The sequence below is a fragment of the Stigmatopora argus genome, chromosome 8 (assembly GCF_051989625.1).
Source record: "Stigmatopora argus isolate UIUO_Sarg chromosome 8, RoL_Sarg_1.0, whole genome shotgun sequence".
Lineage (NCBI taxonomy): Eukaryota > Metazoa > Chordata > Actinopteri > Syngnathiformes > Syngnathidae > Stigmatopora > Stigmatopora argus.
In genome coordinates this window covers 15730480-15752403 of record NC_135394.1, presented here as the reverse complement: position 1 = coordinate 15752403, position 21924 = coordinate 15730480, and the positions used below count along the sequence as shown (strand labels likewise).

Genomic DNA, 21924 nt, shown 5'->3' with positions numbered 1-21924 from the left:
ACACATTTTGCTTTGAAAATTAGGACAGTAAAGGCCCCATGTCAAAATATTGGACTTCTAGCATCGTCAATGGCAGGCAAAGGAGTTGAATGTGTAATTCTGATCATTTAAAAGGGCCCTTGAAATTATACGCAGCTCTTAATTTGCCGAGTCAGGTCCTTACACAGACAGGAAGTGTAAAACAGCACGAGGTCCAAGTCAAAAATCACCCTCACCCCAAACTCAAGCTCATTATGGGTCTGTTCCTTCCCTTTCAAGTTACAAATCTTTTTATGGAACATTTTGATAGTCACATAACAGCCCCGGGGGTCGTCTGCAGTCCCACCGGGGGGTTTATGACAACAGTTCTCGTTTAGCATGTTTCTTCCGCCTTGGCAAATCAATAAACACAAAAATATTCCTCACTTGATGAGAGCTTGCTGATGTTATTAGCAAATAATCCATGAAAAATAATCAGATAATCTACTGTTTTAGTGAGAAGGAAATTGTTTTGTGAAAAAACTTAAAATTCATGTAATCATAGTCAAACATAGTAGCAGTATTGTGATGTTCTGGGGCTGCTTTGCTACTTCAGGACCTGGACGACTGGTTATTTTATGATGAATAAATTCCTGTTCTGACAATATGTAAATGAGGGAGTTGTTTTTATTAGTTCATTGACAGCATATCTCATAGAAACAGCAGTTTTTTGGCCTGTTTGCTATACATTGGTGATGTTCTGCTAGCAAGCAGGACCGGCCTGCTGCACTGCTACATTTTGGCAAGAAAGGACTGGGAATCGTGGTCATGTGACCCTCGTTAAACATGCTTCCTGTATTTGCAGGCACACTAGCTTGTAAAAAATTAACAATGATGCTGACACGTTTTTTTTTTCCCAGAGGACTTTTGGGCTGAGTTTTAACAAACATTAAATTTTTAATTCCTCTGGTCTGACATGTAAAATTGGGCAATTTTTTGGGTACATAATTTCTGTTCCTGACACAAAACACAAACTACAGAAAAAAGGTGGGTGCGCAACAACATAAAAAAATACATGTAAATTGTTGTCCATTTTTGTGCACAGTATGTGTAATTTTGTATGTTTAGTTTTATAATTGGTCTCACCTGAATCTTGAAAATGATTCAAATTTGACTATATTTCAAGGACTGTTCAAAATCTACCAAACCAGTCAGTTTGCATTTGTTTAATTAAATGTAAACTCAATTAATCTTTAAAACAAAATTAATAAAAATTCCATCTTGAACTCACCTAGTCTTTACCTCAATATTTTTTGTCAAAATGTAGTCCTTGAAGAGTCTTCTTCAGTTTGTCTGTGAAATTCTGGCTTCTAAAAAACTGCAATGATAAAATGACACCAGTAGATGGTAGCATTGCTTCACTTCAAATTTCAAATCAGCAGTTTTTGAGTAGAAATTAACAGACGGTAAATCCATTTCTGTCACAGTAGTTCGGAGCAAGATTTAGATTTCGATTGGTCGCCGTTGGAAAAAGGCCACTATTTGCGGAAATACCACCGCCAAAAGAAGGGAATAAATTAAGGCACTTCTTTGTCTTGTCAACCCGCGTTTTTGCGCCCGTTATTTCCGCCTCGAGTGTCTTTGTAAAAAAAAAACGCTTCCGAAACAAAGAGGCCGGTCAAACCGGGCCGGCGATTCAGAGTTCGTCCCGGGAGGCCCTGGCGGCGGGCGGCGGCGTGTCCCCCGTCACGCTGTTCTGGGCCACGGTCCGAATGCGGTCCTGCTGGGCGGTCTTGCGGGCGTTCTGGCGGTCCCAATCGGTGGCCACGGCCTCGTCGTCCCAGATGGTGGAGGTCTCGGTGTCGCTGATGTAGCCCGGTTCGCCCGTGTAGTGGGTGGGGTAGATGAGCAGGGGCTCCACCGAAAAAGCCCGCAGGTCTCGCGGTTCGTAGTGGGACATGTAGTCCACGCTGAGGGACAAAATGGCAGAATTTACAAAAATATTTCGAAAATTCCTTAAGGAATGGATAAACAATGTCGTTTCAAGATACAGTGGTACCTTGACATATGAGCAATTTGAGGTACGGGCAATTTGAGGTACGGGCAATTTGAGGTACGGGCAATTTGAGATACGGGCAATTTGAGATACGGGCAATTTGAGATACGAGCAATTTGAGATACGGGCAATTTGAGATACGGGCAATTTGAGATACGGGCAATTTGAGATACGAGCAATTTGAGATACGGGCAATTTGAGATACGGGCAATTTGAGATACGGGCAATTTGAGATACGGGCAATTTGAGATACGGGCAATTTGAGATACGAGCAATTTGAGATACGAGCAATTTGAGATACGAGCAATTTGAGATACGAGCAATTAGAGATACGAGCAATTAGAGATACGAGCAATTAGAGATATGAGTAAAATTTTGAGCAAATATTTATCTTGAGATACAAGATCAATTTTGATGTACGCGAGAGGTTGCTCATAAGAACATCATGGCCACTGTCTTTCTGGGCGCAACTCCCTCTGTGTAATGTCTCTACGAGCACTGGGCGGAGCCTTGCATTTTTTCAATGTTTTTTTTCTCCGTTAGTCAGTGGGAATGGCGGAGCGATCGCTAATAAGAGAGGAGTATATACTACTTCTCGTTGGCAAGTGGTCGCGCGTTATCCTATTGTGAGGACATTTGTGTGCATCATTTTGGGAATATTTTCGAAGGGAAGACAAAAGCAAACAACCCTCGATAGGTTGCATCTGAAAGTCAGGCTGGAGGCGGGGCCAATAGAGCCAACCTGGGAGAAGAAAGGTATCAAAATGTCAAACAAAATTAGAATTCAGTTTAGTGTAAGGTGAGATTCAACTTATTTTTGAGTGTGTCTGCATCGTAATTCAAGTTCATTTAAATTTGTTTGTTATGTTACGAGCGCGTTGCCGTGCAAAAAGGTTACAGGTTGGGAATTTGGATTTGGGAACGTGAATTTCTTTTGTATCCTGAGGCAAAATGTAACAATCGAGCCATTTCGCAACGTGAATAATTAGTATGTAGAGGTAGTATACAGAAATGGAAACGGTGAGGTATTGACTTAGCGAGACGCATCCGTCCGTCCGTGCGTCCGTCCCTACCCCGCCCCCATCCCGCGGGCGCTATCAATGGGAATCCTGTCCCCCTTTTCCGAGCGGCAGGAAGAGCAGCGCCGAGCCGCATTCCTCAAAGAGAGGCGGAGGAGGGGGTGGGTGGAGTGGTGGCACACAAAGTCAAACGTTTGTTGGGGAGTGGGCGGAGAAAGAAAAAGTTGTCCAGACGGCCCAGCGACAGACATGCTAGGGGCCACAGATTGCTTTCTTTTTTCAGTCATTCATTCATTCATTCATTCTTCTCTTCCGCTTCTGATAAAATATAAATAATCAAAGACAAAAAAGTCCTACATTAAAAACACATTTTGTTTCATAAATTGTGGAATGAATAACCTTCAGATCAGCAATAATCCTTTTTTTTTTAATTATTATCATTATCATTACCATCATTATTATTATCATTATGATTATTATCATTATCATCATTATTATCATTATCCTCATTATGATTATTATCATTATCATCATAATGATTATTATCAATATCATCATTATCATTATGATTATTATCATCATTATGATTATTATCATTATCATCATAATGATTATTATCAATATCATCATTATGATTATTATCATCATTATGATCATTATCATTATCATCATCATTATCATCATCATTATCATCATCATTATCATCATCATCATTATTATCATCATCATTATTATCATCATCATTATTATTATCATCATTATTATTATCATCATTATTATCATCATCATTATTATCATCATCATTATTATCATCATTATTATTATCATCATCATTATTATCATCATTATTATCATCATCATTATTATCATCATCATTATTATCATCATCATTATTATCATCATCATTATTATCATCATCATCATCCTCATCATCATTATTATCATCATCATTATCATCATCATCATCATTATCATCATTATCATAATAATAATAATCATAATGAAAATAATAATGATATTAATCATAATGATAATAATGATGATGATAACGATATTAATCATAATGATAATAATAATGATGATGATAATAATAATGATGATGATAATAATAATGATGATAATAATGATAATAATAATGTTTATTGAGAATACATTCTTTTTTTAACTCTAGTGCTGAGCCTTAGTAGCAAGCGGGGGGAAAGGGGTGTGGCTTCCGCTTGCAAGTTTCAGCGTGGCTTTTCACATTTTTATGAACTTACACAAAAAAAATCATCACCAAAAAATTTCCCCCAGAAAAAAAATCCGCAATGTAGTGAAGCCGCGATATTCGAGGGATTACTGTAATAGCAAGTACAGCATCTTTTAAGTATTTCTTGGTAAATTTCCACAACAAAATCAGGTTATCGGCTCGCCGTAATTGACCATCGACAGAACTTACTTGGGGTGTTTATCGAACATGACGGGTAGAAACTCATCCACCGGCAGCATTTTAGCCAAGGGTTGGGCGTTGAGCAGCTTGGTGGCCCCCTGCAAGGATAGCACGTAGCCTAGCGTCCAGTACGAGTAGTCGGCTTCCACCAGGTTTTTGACGCCGTCCACCGAACGTTCGGGCTGCGCAATTTGCATGCGCTTGCGCCCCACGTAGCTGCGATACAGAAGAGTGGTAAAATAGAGCTAGCATGCCAGCTAAGTGTTACGCTAGCTTACTTACATGAGATCCCAGTCCAGCTGGGTTTTGTCCACTTCCTCCATAATGGCCTGAAGTCGTCGTTTAAATCGGGGCTCAAACCTCACGTCGTCCTCTAGAACAAGAACTTTCTGCAGACCGCGTTCAACCACCTGCCGATTTCAAAATGTGCACTTTTTTATTTACTCGTTGACGTATATAGACGTCCAAAAATCATTGGGTCATTTTTTTTTAAGAATAGCTACAGTAACCGACAGTAATAGAAGAACTATCGTCAATATAAATACCGCAATGGCCCGAATATAAGACGACCCCCTCTTTTTCAAGACTAAAGTTGAAAAAAAGACTTCAAATTCAAATTTTATATAGAAAATAATGGCAGTTTACGTGAAAAAATGATTAACAATATATTGGGGAGAAAAAGCATGTTATTTTGCCTTATTTAAATCATGCAAAAACGGTCTATCACATCTTAATATCTGAACATTTAAATATGTCAACTAAAGTGCAATCGCATTTGTAAATGAATGGCTTTTACTTTTTAAAATTTAATTGAAGCAATCTACTGCGATAAAACAACAAAATTGCAATAACTGCATTAACCATCAAAGTTTTGGCTTTAAAGATATCTAGCGTTGTGAATGGGTATCATGTCTAAACTCCGAATCCGCAATTTCCAATTTTCCGAAGGTAAGATTTCCAGGAAATTGGATCACCTGATTCCAAATGGAGTGATGGCTCAGGAAGCAGCCGATCTCGCCTCTGGTCAGAACCCGACCAGAGTACGGGTCCTTATAGCCGGGCAGCATTTCGATCCCTAGCGCCTGGAGCTGCGACGTGTTCAAAGCCCTGACAGAAGAAGACAAGCGTCAGCCATTACCACAAAAATAATAATAATCACTGCATGTCGTATCTTGTAGCGTGTGCAGTTGACAGAGCAAAAAAAAAAGTATTACTGTGTTTTCTCACATATTAGCCACCTCCACGTATAAGCTGCACCCTTAAAATTTTACAATTTCCCTCGTATAAGCCGCCCCAGATTCACAATTTTCACCTCCATATTCATGGTTTTAATAGGGAGTACAAATGTGTTATTTTGAAGGGAAAATCTTCAGAAAAATCATTGCAAATGGTATTTCTGAGATACTTTATGAAACGATTGGTGGATTGCACATTCCGAAAGGGTGTTGCCTGCACGTAGACAAATTAAAAAAGGAAGTCATGTGAGCAGTACAACCAGGAAGTGTGTCCGTAGCGGTCTTGTTTGTCATTCCTAGCTAAGATGGCGGCACCCTGAGCGAGCAATGGTAGGCACAAGTGAGTTTTTTTTCACGTTTTATGCAAAATACGGTATATTTTATTCTTGAACTTCATTCATAGACGTCAAAATAAATTTTGTTTAGCCTTTTATCTCTATCTTTTCGCTATTTTAAAATAAATGATCGTATGGGCCGCATTGTCTTGCGTTATGGCGTTTGGTCTTTTGCAGTTTTTGCAGCATGTCAAGTCTAATTTGTGCGCATATAAGCTGCACCCTTCATTCAGTCATCTTTTTTTGAGCGACAAATACGGCTTATACGCGAGAAAATACGGTAAGATAAAATAAGATTCGAGATGACGACCTCAACTTACTTGCCGTCCACCGCCGCCGCTAGCGTGGTGCGCAGGCCTAGCGCCGAAAAGGTTTTCAACATCCGGCTTCTTCTGTCCAGCCGGCGCTTGAGGTTGATCAGGAAGACCTGGTGGCAAACAGGCCACGCCCTGTGCGATCAGGCGGGAAGAGACGCGATTTAACGAGGTTACTCACGTCGTCTAAACCCATCGTGTCCGGCTGGGACGGCGGGGGGGTCAGGTACTCGGGTGGTTCGATATTGCGATCAACTGGGGGACAAAAGCAAGAAAACAAATATTTGAGTCCAATTGAGTCCAAAAGTGAATTTCTTTATCCGTCATTTTATTTTGAATTTCCCTTATTAAGCGATTAAAATTTGTACAAATGCAACGTGGCACACATTTTCACACACACACACGTTAAAGTCTAAAATGTACTACAAAGTGGACGACTTTTGGCCCTGGTAGATCCGCCTCTTGACGCCATCTGGCGGACAAACACGGGTATTACATCTATAACGGCCACGTAGGGAGATATTTTAGTGGTGCAGGGCATATTTTCATATGCTTTTTTTTTTATTTTAAGACATTAATAAATAATTTCCTTATAATTTTCTCTCATTTTTGTGTTTCCTCACATCTTTTTTAGAAAATTGGGACACTTTGAGCAATTTTAAAGGGTTTAGTTGGTAGTTTTGTGAGGACCGTGGAACAAATTAGAGAATTTACATATAAAGTACACTTCTACTTACAAAATTTTCAAGTTACGAAAAAAGTCTGGGAACAGAAGAATCGTGCAAGCACGCGTGTGCGGAATACTCACTCAAGGCCTCCGTGATGGTGTGGATGAAACTCTCGCGTTCGTCATCCACGCTTTGGTGCGCCTTGAGGGGAACTGGGAGGAAGCCGTAGTGTTCCCTGTTGCACACGTGCAACTGCACACCTGGAAGACACGTGCAACGAATGTACGACTTCAGTTTGACAACAATAACGACCTCCATCCATTCCCGAGGCGCGGTGCAACCTGAATTTTAGTGCAAGTTGAAACATAAAAATAAAATACAGCATTCCCTCGATTTTCGCGGTTAATCCGTCCCATAACCACCCATTTTGAGTGAATTTCCGCCAAGTAGAAACCATATATATAATAGACTATAGCCTATGCATAACATTTCAAATAAAAATAATTCCCACATCATTTTTATTCCCTCTGCCAATGTTTTAACCTCCCATACTCCCCGATAAAATGTAATAAATGTACCGTACACTTCCTAACGTATCCTACCGGAAAATGACAGGCTAGTATTTAAATGTTTTGATCCACTGTTTTTGACATACTCTACACCGTACTTTACATTTTCTAACATATCCTACCGGTACTGTACATTTTTTGTGGGTCTACCTGTAAACATTTTGCACTTATTATTACTGTCATGACCAATTAAGACAGAAAATCTGTGTATGCGAAAGTCGAACCGCGAAATGGCGAGGGAACACTAAAATAAAAAATAAAATAAAAATACATTTACCCTGTACATACATTGCTACAGTCTTCCCTCGATAATCGCAACTTAACTTATCGCAAATTCCCTTCTTTGCGATTTTTTTTCTGCTATTTTCTGCTAAAAATATATATTTATATATTTTTAAAGTTCATAAAAATGTGAAAATCCACGCTGAAACTTGTAAGCGGAAGCCACTCTTGCTACTAGGACTCAGCACTGACAGAAAATCTTTAAAAAAGTAGTTATAATCGGGCCGACCCTACTTTGCGATTTTTCAATTATCGCGGCCATGTTTGGTCTGCATTAACCGCGATATTCGAGGGATTACTGTACACAGAAACATTATTTTCTCATATAATTCAATATACATCAGACAGGTAAAGGCCGATAGCCAAAGCCAGGGGACGGGGCTCCAACTTTTTGATATACTTTTGATATAATTTAGATATACTTCTCAAGGAGCCAAGCTAGTGCGATTTACCTCCAAGTGGAGTACTTAGAAAAAGCCTCGCAAACAACAAGGACATTAAGATTCCATTACACTGCATTCACAAGAATGTAAAGGCCCCATGGCAACGTCGTCCTAGATGCAACACGCAGGCAGCTGTGGAACGGGCCTCCCTGCTTTTTTTCCGGAGGGTCCGAGACCAACGCGACCCCGCCGTTCACCTTCCCGCCAAGCAAATGCAACACATTCTTGTCAAGTCTAGGAAATGGAAATCTCCAAGGTTGCGTTTAGAATGTTGGACTGCACACTATTCTTGTCATGTTACCGACATTTTTAACTCAATGCTGATACTCCAAAGAAAAAAATACACAATTATCAACATTTCATTGGGGAAATGATCCACAATGTACCAGATGTGACCCAAAATGAACAGAAATTGAGCCAAAATGTACAGAAAGCGACCCAGAAACTCCTAAAAAATCAACGTTTCATTGTGGAAATGATCCAAAATGTGACCCCAAATTAACAGAATTGAGCCAAAATGAGCAAAAAGTGACCCAGAAACAACCCAAATGAACGTTTCATTGTGGAAATGATCCAAAATGTGACCCAAAATTAACAGAATTGAGCCAAAATGAGCAAAAAGTTACCCAGAAACAACCCAAATGAACGTTTCATTGTGGAAATGATCCAAAATGTACCCCAAGTGACCCAAAATTAACAGAATTGAGCCAAAAAGTGACCCAGAAATAGGCCAAATGAACATTTCATTGTGGAAATGATCCAAAATGTACCCTAAGTGACCCATAATTTTTAAAAAAGTGACCTAGAAACATGCCAAAATCCACAGAAAATGACCAATGAGCAGAAATTGACCATAAACGCCTGAAATAAACAGAAATGTACTGGAAGATTTAACAAAAAATGAATAAATAAAATAAAAATCAACAGAAATGCCCAAAATAAAAAAAGGAACCCTGAAATGCACCCAAATCAAAACCAGGTGACCGGAAAACACCCTAAAATAAACAGGAAATTTTAAAAAGTACAGTAAATAAACTCAGAATGTTAGCCAAAATCAAAAAGTAGCACCCCGAAATTAGCCATTCACAATAGACATCCCATTGGTTGAGCTGAAAATATCCTGAATTTCTATCCAAAGAAGCGCTAAGTCAAATTCAACCCGTGAAATATAGCATCTGAATACAACATATCAGTATCCGTACTTTTGATTGACACCCCGATGACTCCTCCCCCCCGACCGCCCTAGCCCATGTACGTCAAATCCAATTGCTGAATTTGTCAGTTTGCCGCGAGTTAGCGACTCACCGGCTTGGCGCGCGGAGAAGGCAAACACCATGATGTCGTCGAAAGCCCAGCTGTAGTCCGGGTGAGGCGGGTAGAAGGCCAGGTGGCGACTGGCCTCCCGCCTCAGGTCCAATAGGAAGGTGCTGTGCACCATCGGCACCGGGAAGCAGCCCGTGCGCTTCCATTCGCGGATGGGCTGGTAGTCCGGGGTTCTTTTGTAGTAGCCCTAAACCAGAGCAAAGTTAGCAAGCTAGCTAACGACAACAAGTCGTCCAGGTCCTTGAGAAGCAAAGCGGCCCCAGAACATCACATAACACGATCGCTGCTAGCCCCCCTGATCCGAATGGCTATGACGTCTAGCTAGCTAGCCAGCTAGCTAGATGTAAGACCCATTTGGACCCATTGGGCTAGCGGTCGGCGATCGTTTGACGTCTATCGTCGTCAATGGCGTAGAGATTGAATGTGAACATTTAAAAAAATATGGGTTTCGTCCTATTTTCTTTTTTTAGCTTGTAAAAATGTTGAATTGCTTCATGACTGAATTTACATTTCATGTTAAATCATTTAGGGCACAGGTGTCAAAGTGGCGGCCCGGGGGCCAAATCTGGCCCGTCGCATCATTTTGTGTGGCCCGGGAAAGTAAATCATGAGTGCCGACTTTCTGTTTTAGGATCAAATTAAAATGAAGAGTATAGATGTATTATATTTCCTGATTTTCCCCCTTTTAAATCAATAATTGTCATTTTTTAATCCATTTTTTTCTGTGTTTTTAGTTCAAAAATCATTTTGTAAAATCAAAAAAATTATTTAAAAAAGCTAAAATAAACATTGTTTTAGATCTACAAAAACTGAATATTCAGGGCTTTTAATCCAGTTCTTTTAATCCATTTATTACAAAAATATCTAAATATTATATCTAAAATGGTCCGGCCCACATGAAACCGACGTTAATGCGGCCCGCGAACCAACCCGAGTTTGACACCCTTGATTTAGAGGTATTATAAAAATAGTACATACAGGAGTTGGAAAATGACAGCAAAAATTAGGAAATCAACAGTTTAAAAAAATACAGATAATGTAAAAAGTTCATCAAATTTTCCTATGGATTGTCTGGCAGCTGATTGAGGGTTTAACCTGGGATTGGCTCCAGCACCCCCGCAAGCCTTGTAAGGATAAGCGGCTCAGGAGATGAATAAATGAATCCCATGGATTTTTTTTTAGATGTCTTTTTATTTTCTTTAATTATTTTGCAAGTATTATTGATTGTATAATTCTATCGTTTTACATATTTTGTTCTCATTTTAAGCTGTATTTTGTGAAAATGAATTGTTCTATATTTTTGTAGTCATGCTATTTTCATTTTGTATTTCTCCCATATTTGTGTATCTTTATTAAATGCAAATTCAGGCATCACGGGGTTCAAAACCCTCCCACTCCAAACAGATTGGACGCCCACGAGTGACAACCTCATTGAAATTCCTAGACGATGGGACGCTTTGGGGGTTGGGGTCTTACCTGCGGGGTGATGCCACACCAGAAGTTGGAGTACAAAGAACGGGACTCCAGCATGGGGGCCACCACCGTCAAGTTCTCGCCAATGAGCAGGTTGAGCACAGCAGGATTGGTCAGCAGGTTGTCGCTATCGACAAACTGCACGCAAAGAGCGCAGGTTTGAAAAACCTGGAGAAAGCGGTGGGAGGGGTGTTGACGTCTCGCATACCAGTATGAAGTCGGCCCAGCGTTCCCTGGCGGCCTTGAGCGCCCCCTGCCTCAGCTTCATCACGTGCTTGAACCGGGACGCCGGCCAGTGCTTGGGACCCCACTCGTCCACGTAGGACCTGGACAGGCAGAGGTTGGGGGGGTCAGGGAATGGCGTTTTTTGAAAGCCAAGGGCGCCGCTCACCTGGGCTCTTCCATGGGTCTCCACTCCACGTCGTGGTAGACACCACGGGCATTCTTCAGCCACTCTCGCAACATGGCCGTGGTGTTGTCCACGTTGTGGTCACTCGCTGCCCTGGAACGTCAATCAAGTTAAAATGGCCGGCAAAAAAAATAAAGCGCAACCCTTAAAAGAGCCGCATACGGCTCCCAAGCTATATGCAACCCTCAAAAAAGCCACAAACAGCTCCAGAGCCATATGCAACCATCCAAAGAGCCACATACGGCTCCTGAGCCATATGCAAACCTCCAAAAGAGCCACATACAGCTCCCTCCCGAGCCATAGGCAACCCCCAAAAGAGCCACATACAGCTCCAGAGCCATCTGCAACCGTCCAAAAAGCCACATACGGCTCCTGAGCCATATGCAACCCTCAAAAGAGCCACATACGGCTCCCTCCCAAGCCATATGCAACCCCCAAAAGAGCCACTTACAGCTCCTGAGCCATATGCAACCCCAAAACAGCCACATACAGCTCCAGACACCATATGGAACCGTCCAAAAACCCAGTTACGGCTCCTGAGCCATATGCAACCCTCAAAAGAGCCACATACAGCTCCAGAGCCATATGCAACCCTCAAAAGAGCCACATACGGCTCCCGAGCCATAGCTTCCCAACCCCTGCTCTAAATTGTCCCTGGCTATGAGTCATCATTTGTCTCCTTGCGATTGGCTGGCCACCAATTCAGGGTGTCCCCCGCCCAGTGCCCAAAGGATAGGCTCCAGCACCCCCCCCCCAACGACACTTGTGAGGATAAATGCTTGAGTAAATGAATGAATGAATATAATATTTGGGTATTTGGCGAGAGGGTCGAGCGCAAAATTAGCTACGATCGGCTCTGGATGGCAGCCAATCAAAATAGATTGGACTCCACGGCACCCAAGCGACCAATCCCAATATAAATTCCCGGTCCAAAATAGACGAACGGTGGTAAAAAGTGGGCCAAAGCAAATGAGCGCCGTCTTGTTTACGTGGGCCCTGCGCACACTTCTCCTCGCAGGTACGGAGAAGCCTGTCATTAGCTAATAGACGCTTAGCTCGTCAGCAAATGACAGCTAGCGACAGCTGCTTTACTCCCTCGCCGACGTCAACAGCTGTAATTTGCTAACGACTAGCGAAAAAGGCATGCGCGCCATACAAATTGTGTGTTTTTCTAGCGCCTAATGCGAGGTCATAAACACCAACAGCTTCAAATTGTCGGTAGCAGTTGTGCAACATTAGCTAGGTTTAGCTAAAAGTTTAGCTAAAGTCAATGTTGGAATGTTATTTTATTTTTTATTTTTTAGGGGGGTGGGGCAAAATATTGCCCTGTGATTGGCCGGCAACCAAGTCAGGGTCTACCCCGCCTACTTCCCATAGCGGACTGAGATAGGCTCCAACACCCCTGCAACCCTTGAGGATAAACAGAATGGAAAATGAATGCAAAAATAAATACAGAATACAGAATGAAAAAAATTATAAACAAATATAAAAAAGAACATTTTTAAAACTATGTGCAAAGTCCTTATGTACACAAATTGCAAAATTAAAAAAAAAAAATCACAAACTGAATCTCGGCTATATTTTCCCTTTTAAAAGCAATAAATATACACGCATGTTTAAAGATGTAAATAATTTAAAAAATGATTACGTACAATGAAGAGGCCGAAAAAAAGATTTTTTTTTGGTCAACAATGTCTCAAGAATTCCTTGTCAATGAAAATAGTTGTCAATCTAGTCGACACACTTGCAATAAAAATAATAATAATAATAAATAATTAATGACTCCAATATGGCCGCCACAAAGAGGCGTTTGCTCTCAAGGGTAAATATTTCTCTCATTTTTGTTGTCATTAATGACATCATTTTGTCTCTTTCTGGTTCCAATGACTCACCAGTGTGTTAAATAAATAAATAAATAATTAAAACAAAGCCGCTAGCTAATCTGTCATCACATCAACAACAACAAAAAGGCGACCACCTGCTTTCAGTTTATGATTTTTTTTGTACGAGTTTGTTTGAAGCAACTTAGAGTGCAGCTCTTTGTCTTTGGAGTTTTTCCCATTTACGCCCTGCCAGCCAGCCTGCCCATCCGTTTGGCTCCGCCCCTCGCAGCCCTCGGAGCACAAACTGTGACTTTCCATCATGACTAATCTTCCTAATGATTTGTCCTTCCTTGCACAGACGTTCTTGCAAGTTAAGTCTGTCGAGGATATTAAAAACAAATAAATAAAAAAAATAAAACATTTTTTACCACTATTAGATTTTCTATAAATGTAGTGATGTTGATCATTTTTTTATGATTAAAAACGATTCAAGCATAAACATTTAAAAAGAAAAAATAAGTAAATAAATAAATTGTTGCCTCTTGATTTTCTTTGTTCGATATAATGAATATTATTTTTAAAAAATTAAAAACCTGAAAGGATTATTTTTTTATTGAAAAATAATTTAAATAATTACAATAAATAATAATTTTCCTTTTTTGGTTTTCTTTCAAATATTTTTCATAAATGGTCTTTGCTGCATTTTGTTTTTTAAACAAAATTAATTTATCAATATTAAATTTAGTTTTATATACAAAATAAATATCAATATTAAATTTTGTTTATAAACCAAATTAACATTTTTAATATATCAATATTAAATCTAATATTGTTTTTCCTTTTTTATGCATATTTTTCATGAGCAGATGTTTTCAATTCTAACAAATTAAAATAATTTGGTACTTTTTGTATTTAACAAAACAAAAATAATATTAACAAAATAACAAAAAATACTGTTACCTCTTTTTTATTGTAAGTATAGATATTTAATATAAGTTTTTCCTCGTTAAAGGCAAAAAAAATGATTTTCACCATATTTTGGTTCCAATTCTCACTTTCTATTAACTCAAGCATGATCACTTCTAAAGTAACAATTGATGTTTTTGTCATTTCACGTCGGGCCTCCCTTTGAAAATCGAGCCGCGCTCAAATCTGCGCACAAAAATCACAAATAAATGCCATATTTGGAAGGCTTTCCCACGCCAGATTCCTCACATCTCTGCGTCAACAAAAAGCGAACTTGCACTCAAGCGCGACATTCGTTAGTCGTATTCAAGGTCAAAAAAGGACGAAAAGAGAAGTTAGCGGTGAGAGGAGGGAAAAAAACACACAAACAAACAACGTGGTCTTTTCAATTTAACGCTTACTTATGGAAATATTTACTAAAAAATGAAGAGAAGACGGTAAAAAGAAGTTTTCCTGCAGCTTCATTTTGGCGTTGACTTTACGGAAAACTGCATGACGTCGTTAAGCTAGCACAGCTAACAGAGAAAAGAACAAATATGCTATGAATCAAGCTAATTATAGTCTTTTGTTTGCGCGTGGCTGTAAAAAAGATGCCAGTAAAACTTCCCCATGAACACACGAAGCTGAAAATAATCTGAGTCCAAGTTTGGCTTGAGGAGGCTAACTCATTAGCGCGTTTTTGCTAGTCATCCTGCGGCAATGTCGCAAAAAACGAGTACGTTTTGTAGGTTTATCTATGTTTTCTAGTGGCTTTAATGACGGTAAATGTCCAAGCAGTTTGGAGTGGGAGGGGCGAGTGAATGTTCATTCATTCAGACTCTGAAGACGAAAAAAGTAAAAGTTTGGCAGAACAATGCTAACTGTGATTGCAGTAATTAGCACGTTTTTTGCTAGTCACGTCACAAAAATGCACGGTGCTAATGATGCTAATGAAAGTTTCCCATGAACACTTGAGGCAAGTGTTCATGGGAAACTTTCATTAGCATCATTTGTACTGGCCCATGTAAACAAAAGACAATGACTAGCTTGATTAGCGGCGCATTTGTTCTTTTTTTCTGCTAGCTTTGCCAGTTTTTTATTGACATGAATGAACATTCATTCGCCCCTCCCACTCTAAACGGATTGGACATCTAACGTCATTAATGCCACTAGAAAATATAGCGAAACCTACAAAACTTGCTCATTTTTTGCGACATTGCCGCAGGATGACTAGCAAAAACGCGCTAATTAGTTAGCCTTTTCAAGCCAAACTTGGATTCAGATTATTTTTACCCCCGTGTGTTCAAGGGAAAGTTTTACTTGCATCTTTTTTACAGCCACGCGCAAACAAAAGACTATAATTAGCTTGATTCGTAGCTAATGCTAACTGTGATTGCAGTAAGGAGTGTATTTTTCAGTGCGATAAACATATAAAAAAACTTCAAATTGGAATAATTTTTGGCTTAAGTGTTTTTTTATATATTTATTTGTTAATAATATTTGGTTTCCAGGCATTTCGAGTCAATACGCGTACGTCAGCGTTTACGATTTTGGCGATGTGGACTGATTGCGAGTTTTCGATGCAACGGTTTGAAAACTTGGCCTTGACTGGTTAATCAAAGGCAGCTGCGAAATGTCGAAAATTGCATTCCCCTTTGGCAAGTTTGAATAATCAAGCTGTTTCCCAGGTGGCCAATTGTGACGAACAACAGCTGAAAATGGTGAGTGGTTAAGCGCGTCGGCCTCACGGTTTGGAGAACGAGGGTTCGATCCCAAGTTTGGACATTCGTGTGTGAGTGGAGCATGCGTGGCTTTTCTCCGGGTACTCCAGCTTCCACCCACATCCCCCAAAAAATGCATGCTAGGCTAATGCTAGGTACTGAAAGTCAGCTGGAATAGGCACCAGCACCCCCCGACGAAAAAAACTACTATTATTTTTATATATTTCCTTACTTTGAATACGATATTACATTTATTTAGGTTTTGGGTGGTTTATATTTAGATCAAGAAACAAAAAACAAAAATTTCCTTATTTTTAATAAATAAATAAAAATAGTTAAAAATAAGAATTGAAAGATAATATGCGTTACTTTTCCTTTTTTTAATGATTTTTTTTTTTATTTTGCTTAATGAACAAAAAAATCATCTCAAGTATCAATGGCTGCAAGTAATAAGCTTATCAATAACTTTTTATTTATTTTTTTAATTTAATTTATTTATTTAAGATCGCTGCCAGTAATAAACTTATCAATAATAACTTTTTTTTTAAATTTAATTAATTTATTTAAGATCGTAGCTTGTAAAATGATCTTTCCACGTGATCTAACATGAACTGGTCTACATTTTGGACACGCATGACTTGTCCCACCACCCCCTTTTTTTTATATCCTGCTGTCAAAGCTACTTAACATCAGTTCAACTGGGAGGACCGACAACAAATGCTGATTTTTCAAACTAATTCTTGTATTGTTTCCCCCAAAAATGCATCCTGATTCATGAGTTTCTTTTTAAAATCATATATATTTGATTGCCTGTTGTAAAATAGGTACGGGCAACATTATTGCTACAAAAAAATGGTCATTCTGAGAACCAAAAGTCATTTGTACGTAGCATGGGATAAAAGTTATGTTCAGGAATTTACTAATCGTGTTTTTAAATTGAAAATAAACTTGTTGCTTTTTTGGAGGTCCATTTTTAAATAGATCAGAAACAAAGAACAAATATACGTTACAGTAATAATAAAAATCGTGAACACCAGGCAAAATAGGCACCTGTTAATCCAACATATTAACAGTTTTTTGGATAACTATAGCTGGAAAAAAATAATATAAACTGAGAAAGATAAATAAAAGACTAAGTTGCACTTGAGTATCGGTTGCAGTTTTTGGGGGGACTGTTTTTATAGTGGATCAGAAATTAAGAAAAAACATTATACAGTAATGTTATAGCAAAATAGGTAACAACAGGCAATATCTGCACCTGCTAATGCAATATTTTAACTGGTTTTTTATATATATAGCTGAAAAACAATCAAAACTGTTGCTGGTAAGAGTGAGAAAAAAAAGACGTATAAGCATTTTTTGCATTTTTGGGGGTCCATTTTTGTAATGGATAAGAAACCAAGTGCAAAAATTGCACGGTAAAGGGAACAACGGGCAATATAGGCACCCGTTAACACATTATCCGTTTTTTAATTAGCTAAAAAAAAACATAACATACGCTGTCGGTGGTCAGAGCAGAAAAACTAAAAGCCATATAGAAGTGTCAGCCTTTGCCAAAAAGTGGGACTAGTAGTTTGCAAAAGACGCAATGTAGTATGTATGTTTCCTACCAGATGGCGATGCGCTCCTTGGGGTAGTCCAGCCTCTCGATGCATGCCAGGTGCTGAGCCAGGCTGTGCGCGGCGTTGCGTGCCACCAAGGCGATCAGCACCTTGGGTCGGAGCAAGGCCGACTCGCGAGCCGCCGATTCGCCGTCCGCCTCCCGCACCAGCGTCTCCAGAGCCTGCGACGGCGACGGCGAGGCCGAGGCCGACGGGCAGCTGAGGGCGGCCGCGAGCAGCAGCAGAGGCACGGTCGCCCGCATCTCGTCCGCTTTCCGCCTGGGCTCCACGAGGCGAAGGTAGGCGGCCGAGCGCGGCTCAGCTCACTCCAGAGTGAGCCGGAGTGGGAGTAGGAGTGGGAGGATGCCGGAGGGTGAGGGTGTGCTCCCTCGTTCGCTCGCCTGCGTGAAAGAGAGAGGAAGGAGGTGAGGGTGGTAGGAGGAGGGGGCACTGCTCATTATACCTGCTCAGCCACTTCCTTTCGCCTAACAGCGCATTTATTGTCGGCCTTGTATAATTTCATCACCGACGTCTTGATTTACGAGTCCGTCACTTAAGAAGGGGGGTACAGTAATCCCTCGATTATTGCGGTTAATGTAGACCAGACATGGCCACGATAAATGGAAAAACTGCGAAGTAAGGTCACCCCTATTTAAAAAAAATAGAATATATATATACATATATATACACATACACATATATATACACACATATATACACACATATATACACATATATATACACACATATATACACACATACATATATACGTATATATACATACATATATATACGTATATATACACATATATATACGTATATATACACACATATATATACGTATATATACACACATATATATACGTATATATACACACATATATATACGTATATATACACACATAGATATACGTATATATACACACATAGATATACGTATATATACACACATAGATATACGTATATATACACACATAGATATACGTATATACATATACATATATATACATATATATACACATATATATACATATATACACATATATACACATATATACACATATATACACATATATACACATATACACATATATACACATATATACACATATATACACATATATACACATATATACACATATATACACATATATGTACATACATATATGTACATACATATATATACATACATATACATACATACATATACATACATATACATACATATACATACATATACATACATATACATACATATACATACATATACATACATATACATACACATACATACACATACATACACATACATATACATACATATACATACATATACATACATATACATACATATACATACATATACATACATATACATACATATACATACATATACATACATATACATACATATACATACATATACATACATATACATACATATACATACATATACATACATATACATACATATACATACATATACATACATATACATATATATATATATTTAACTTCAGTGCTGAGTTCTAGTAGCAAGTGGAGGACAGGGGAGTGGCTTCTGCTTGCAAGTTTCAGCGTGGATTTTCACATTTTTATAAACATACAAAAAAAAATTAAATAATTATTCCCCCAGAAAAAAATCCGCGAAAGTTGAAGCTGCAATATTCGAGGGACTACTGTATTCGTCCTAACTCCATTTTCAGCAAGCTCCTGACTCAATTTTACTTCAACACCTCAACTTACAAGCGTAACCTTTGGCTTACGAGTTGAATACATTTGAGAATCACGCTCATAAGTCAAATTTCTCCTAAATTAATTTATTTGTAAAGTGTGCCTTGACTCACCATTCGAATTGGTTCTGTTGCCAAACTCATTGGTGACGCTTTAAATCTCATTTTACAGTAATCCCTCGAATATAGCGATTAATGTAGACCAGACATGGCCGCCATAACTGAAAAATCGCAAAGTAGCATACCTGTCAACCTCTGCCGATAACTGCCCTTATAAATGATTATGATTCCCCTTACAAACCCCCCAAAAAACGTACGTCGTACGGTGTTTGTAAGGTTTTTGGGGGGTTGTAAGGGGAATCATAATCATTTATAAGGGCAGTTATCGGCAGAGGTTGACAGGTATGAAGTAGGGACAGCCTTATTATAACTTTTTCCAAGAGTGGCTTCTGCTTAGCATGGATTTTCACATTTTTATGAACTTCAAAAATAAATAAATAATAGCAGAAAAAAATTGCGAGGTAGTGAATTCGTGATAAATGAGGGATTACTGTACTTGTATAATGACAATAAAAGCATTCAATTTAATTAACTTGAATTGACTGGTAAAGTGATACCTTGACTGACGAGTTGTTTTTGTTCCATGACGTCTCGACTTACGAGTTAAATTCATCCCACAATTGAGCTCTCGACTCAATTCCATTGACCTGGAGGGAAGCTACACAAAAAGAAGAAAAAAACAAAAGACTGTCATTTACTGACGTCAAATTACTCTTAATGACATATGTCCTGGCGTTGTGTTTATTTGAGTTGCCGTCGAGGAGAAGATTTTACGTCCTCGCTGAGGTCACCACAAACCATCATTCTGAGTCACCGGGCTGCCCGAGGCCTGCCTGAGCAGAAAAAAAGGACTTTTCCAACAGTATTTTCATTTTTTGGCTGGTGAAACATCTTTGTTAGAAGTATTACGAAATACTACAAAAGTATTGGGTGACTTCAAAATGATAGCAGATCATATTTTGAAAAACAAACGGAAAAAAACAAAACAAAAGAAAAGGCAAGATAATGAAAGTACACCCTAATTAGTGTTCCTTTCTCAGCTGCCTTGGCCCCGCCCACTTAGAAATCTCAAAGCAGATGTTACAAACCATTTAAAAACAAAATCGGTTGCAAAGTATACGTTTTTATTTGAAAGGATTTGAATATGCAATTAATTGCGTTTAAATATATCTATATATATTTCAAAAAACAATTGTCCAGGCATAAAACAATTAATTTGTTAGATATGTAATGCATTAAAATACTTTTAAAACTATTCAGGCCTACTTAAATGTATTGAGTTTGCGTTTAATGACCGTCGAAATCATAATTTTAGTACGTACTACCCCAAAAAATGACCAATATTGTGTAAACAAAAAAAAAACCTGTTGCGCGCTGACACCTAGTGGACAAAAGCTTATAACACGCGAGAAACACAAGACATGTGAGGCCAATAGAGGGCGCGCTTACCTCACTTTTCAAACGGATCTAGAAAATGAAATGTGAACGTGATGTTTACGTGAAGGAGTTTCCGTTTGAAGTAGGTCATCGTCCCTTTGTGAGCGTGAATTGGGGGGAAAAAACGCGGAGGATTGATGATGAACTAATCCCACCCTCTGGTAAAGCTTTACATCCTAATGAGGGGGGCGGGGGTTGGTTGTAGGTTCAAATGTGGCACTGGAATTGGAATTTCAATGCGTTCAGCGTATGTATGATTTTTTTTTTTTGGTTGACTCCATTTTTGGCGATTGTGATTGAATAAGTTGGGCGACTGCATTTTTTTTACTGACCAATTCTTCAAAATTCCATTTTTGGCAATAGAAATGTTTGCTAATTGAATTGTTTGGGTGAGTGCATTTGTGTTGACAAACACATTTTTGGGGGGGTTGATTGTTTTGTGATGGAATTATTTGTCAACACATTTTTTATGACAAACCAGTTCTTTAAAACTCCATTTTTGGCAATGGAAGTGTTTGCCAACTAAATAATTAGGGCAAGTGCATATTTTTTGGGACAAACTATTTTCTTATACAACCTTTTTTGTGACTGAATAATTTGGCAACAACATTTTTTTGGACAAATTTGGGCGACTGCCTTTTTTGGTCATACTTATTTTTAAAAATTAATGAATTTCTGGCGTCCGCATTTTGTCGAAAAATTATTTTTTGGGACAGTCCATTCCTTGCGACGGAACTTTTTGGCAAATGTGGGCGACTGGGTTTTTTTTTTTTTCGGGGGAATTGATTTTTAGCAACTGAAATGTTGGAGTTTCATTTACTGCCGTCCTACTTTAAATAGCTGGAATGTCTACTGGTGAGAATGACAGCACAAGGGATGATTGGACGCCGCATTTTGACGAGAATTGCCGGCAATGGCGACTTTTCTTTGCACTGACGTCAACCTGAAACAGGAGCTTGTTCTATAAACCGAGTTATTTACAGATGTGAGTCAGTATACGTGTGTTGTGTGCTCTCATTGTACCAAACACACAAACAAACAAACACACACACACACACACACACACACGATGACTCAACACGGAGACCGCG

General features: G+C 38.9%; 1 protein-coding gene across 1 annotated transcript; it reads right to left on the bottom strand.

Moving 5' to 3' along the window:
- Positions 1-627: 627 nt before the first annotated feature.
- On the bottom strand, positions 628-21594 carry colgalt2b (collagen beta(1-O)galactosyltransferase 2b). Its single transcript, XM_077607226.1, has 13 exons — positions 19954-21594; positions 17613-18004; positions 11496-11606; positions 11313-11430; positions 11108-11242; positions 9614-9818; positions 7155-7274; positions 6528-6601; positions 6353-6459; positions 5437-5569; positions 4745-4872; positions 4472-4678; positions 628-1928 (listed from the first exon to the last, which is right to left on the bottom strand). Exons 2-13 carry the CDS (start codon positions 17864-17866, stop codon positions 1655-1657), a joined length of 1866 nt encoding a protein of 621 aa, XP_077463352.1. The 5' UTR covers positions 17867-18004; positions 19954-21594; the 3' UTR covers positions 628-1654.
- Between the last annotated feature and the right edge of the window lie 330 nt (positions 21595-21924).

What these genes read in the sequence shown, in the direction of transcription:
- colgalt2b (XM_077607226.1), bottom strand. Translation starts at nt 17,866, where the DNA reads ATGCGGGCGACCGTGCCTCTGCTGCTGCTCGCGGCCGCCCTCAGCTGC. An exon ending in GCGGCGGCGGTGGACGGCAA is followed by an intron (nt 5,570 to 6,352) that starts GTAAGTTGAGGT and finishes TTCTTCTGTCAG; the next exon opens with GGCTTTGAACACGTCGCAGC. An exon ending in ATGTTCGATAAACACCCCAA is followed by an intron (nt 1,929 to 4,471) that starts GTAAGTTCTGTC and finishes TTTGTCCCTCAG; the next exon opens with CGTGGACTACATGTCCCACT.